This window comes from Pygoscelis adeliae, unplaced genomic scaffold (genome assembly GCF_000699105.1).
Source record: "Pygoscelis adeliae isolate BGI_AS28 unplaced genomic scaffold, ASM69910v1 Scaffold100, whole genome shotgun sequence".
NCBI classification, from domain to species: Eukaryota; Metazoa; Chordata; class Aves; order Sphenisciformes; family Spheniscidae; genus Pygoscelis; species Pygoscelis adeliae.
The window spans coordinates 2,916,800-2,918,680 of NW_008824034.1; the positions used below are offsets into that span (position 1 = coordinate 2,916,800).

Sequence of the window (1,881 nt, forward strand, 5' to 3'; positions counted from 1 at the left end):
TAGGTACATGAAAAATCATATTGTCTTCAATGAGCTTCTTACATGCCCCGATGGAACAGGCTCAACGTAGCACACTGAGCTCTTATTTTTCGTGATTCTGATACAGCCGTCTGCTGATGGCTCATCACCACTCATTACTGATTCTGCAAGTGTTTCTGAACTTCCAGTTTCTAATACAATCACATCCGTCCCACTGGTCAGGTATGGCAGGGAAATCACATCTAGAGGAGCTCACAGACATAACCAGTCATTAAAACATGCTGTTGACATGCCGTCAGCAAAAGAGATTAACCCTGTTCTAGTTTTGAAATTGGTATGTTAGCTAGACCTCTGCTGGTGAGAAAGAAGGTAACAGGAGCGAGCTCCTAAGAGAGGGAACTATCTTGTATCTGAAACTGCAATGCATGCACATTTATTCAAAATCATAAAGTATTAACTCTACTATCAGTCCTTATCAGCCCATTATCACACCACAAAAGCTACAGCTTCATAGTTTTCATGACTGAAACCACAGTGACTTACAATAATAAAAAATCCTGACAACAGACGTACATGTAACAATTACCTCTGCTATAAATAAAATACCTGTCTTCTGCAAGTCCTATCACAAGCACAGACAAAAGTGGAGAGAAGCTGGGAACAGTCCACAGATTTCCTCATTATACCTACAGATTCATTTAATAGCTGGGAAAAAAGTCTACGTCACAGCTCTCTGGGTAAGGCTTATGTATGTGATGTGAATCACATCCTATGCAACCTCAGTAAAAACGTGTCTCGGCTGTGTTTGTTTTTTTTTTAAATCGTAAATGCCATTTTATCAGTCCACACCACAGATCACGTGTTTACTGGGGAAAAAAAGACACCACACTGAAGTTTTAATACCTTGGCTTCAACATAAACATCAAGAATGACTGATTTGTTTCGAATTTTCTCTCTCACTAAGGAGTGCACTGTTTCATAAAATCCATGAACTCATACCGTTCCTAGGGCAGTCTAAAGGCCAGAAAAGGCTTGGTTTTTATACACCTTTGTCTAGTTTTTCAGTCTGTTTTAAATGGTTCAAGCAACAGGTCTTCCAATTTCCCTAAGGCAAACGCTCCACAGTGGCAAAGGCAGTAGACTAAGAATTACAATCATTCTCAAGCTGTGAGCTCGGAGAACTGCTTCTGGCCCAGTGTGTGAAGTAGCTCTGCCTAAGCTGCAGACCTGCTTTGGTCTTCCGGATTTCCAAAAGGCTATCTGGACCAGTGACGCTATAAATACTGGAAACTGCTTCTCTTCTTCCTCTTCCCGCCCCTTTATCTTTATCCCTCTCTCCTCACTCTGTCCTGCTGCTTTACAGCCTAGTGTTTCCTCTGACAGAAAAAAATACATATATTAGCGAGTGCTAATAAAGTATTAAAGACAAAGTTCTTAATCCCCGGAAGTTTCATTAATACCATAAGTGATCGTGGTATTGTAAAGAAGAATAGGATGATCTTGATAGTAGCAGTGGGATGAGAATAATAAAAAAGTAAGGTCACAGACTTAGGGACCGCTAGTAAGAATTTCTCCTAACAGACGGAAACTCAACCATTGCTGTTGGAAACAACAAAGGAGGAAGACCCAGGAGACTTTTTCAATGGCAGGATGATTATGATTACCAACACACTGCAACTATGAAAAAGGTAAATACCATTTTAGGAGCTAGCACGAGACACTTCCATTGCAACTAGGAACGCATTCACATTGAGGTAGAAGCAATCACGAGTATTATGCACCCAGTTAAATTAAAACGGAACCAGGAACCGGTGCAGCAAAAAGCCCCTAACGGGACGCGGGGAATAAAGAGCCTGCTTGCTGTTCAGGAGGCTGGCAGGCCCGGCCGCCCTGCCCTGCCCT

At 41.8% G+C, this 1,881-nt stretch overlaps 1 protein-coding gene across 1 annotated transcript in view; it reads left to right on the top strand.

Annotated features, from left to right (window-relative positions):
- The first annotated feature begins 268 nt into the window (after positions 1-268).
- The window catches only part of LOC103923104 (chromosome unknown open reading frame, human CXorf57), a 29,459-nt gene continuing 27,846 nt past the window's right edge, over positions 269-1,881 (top strand). Inside the window, 1 exon segment of the mRNA XM_009331358.1 lies at positions 269-313. Coding sequence (XP_009329633.1) covers positions 269-313 — 45 coding nt within the window.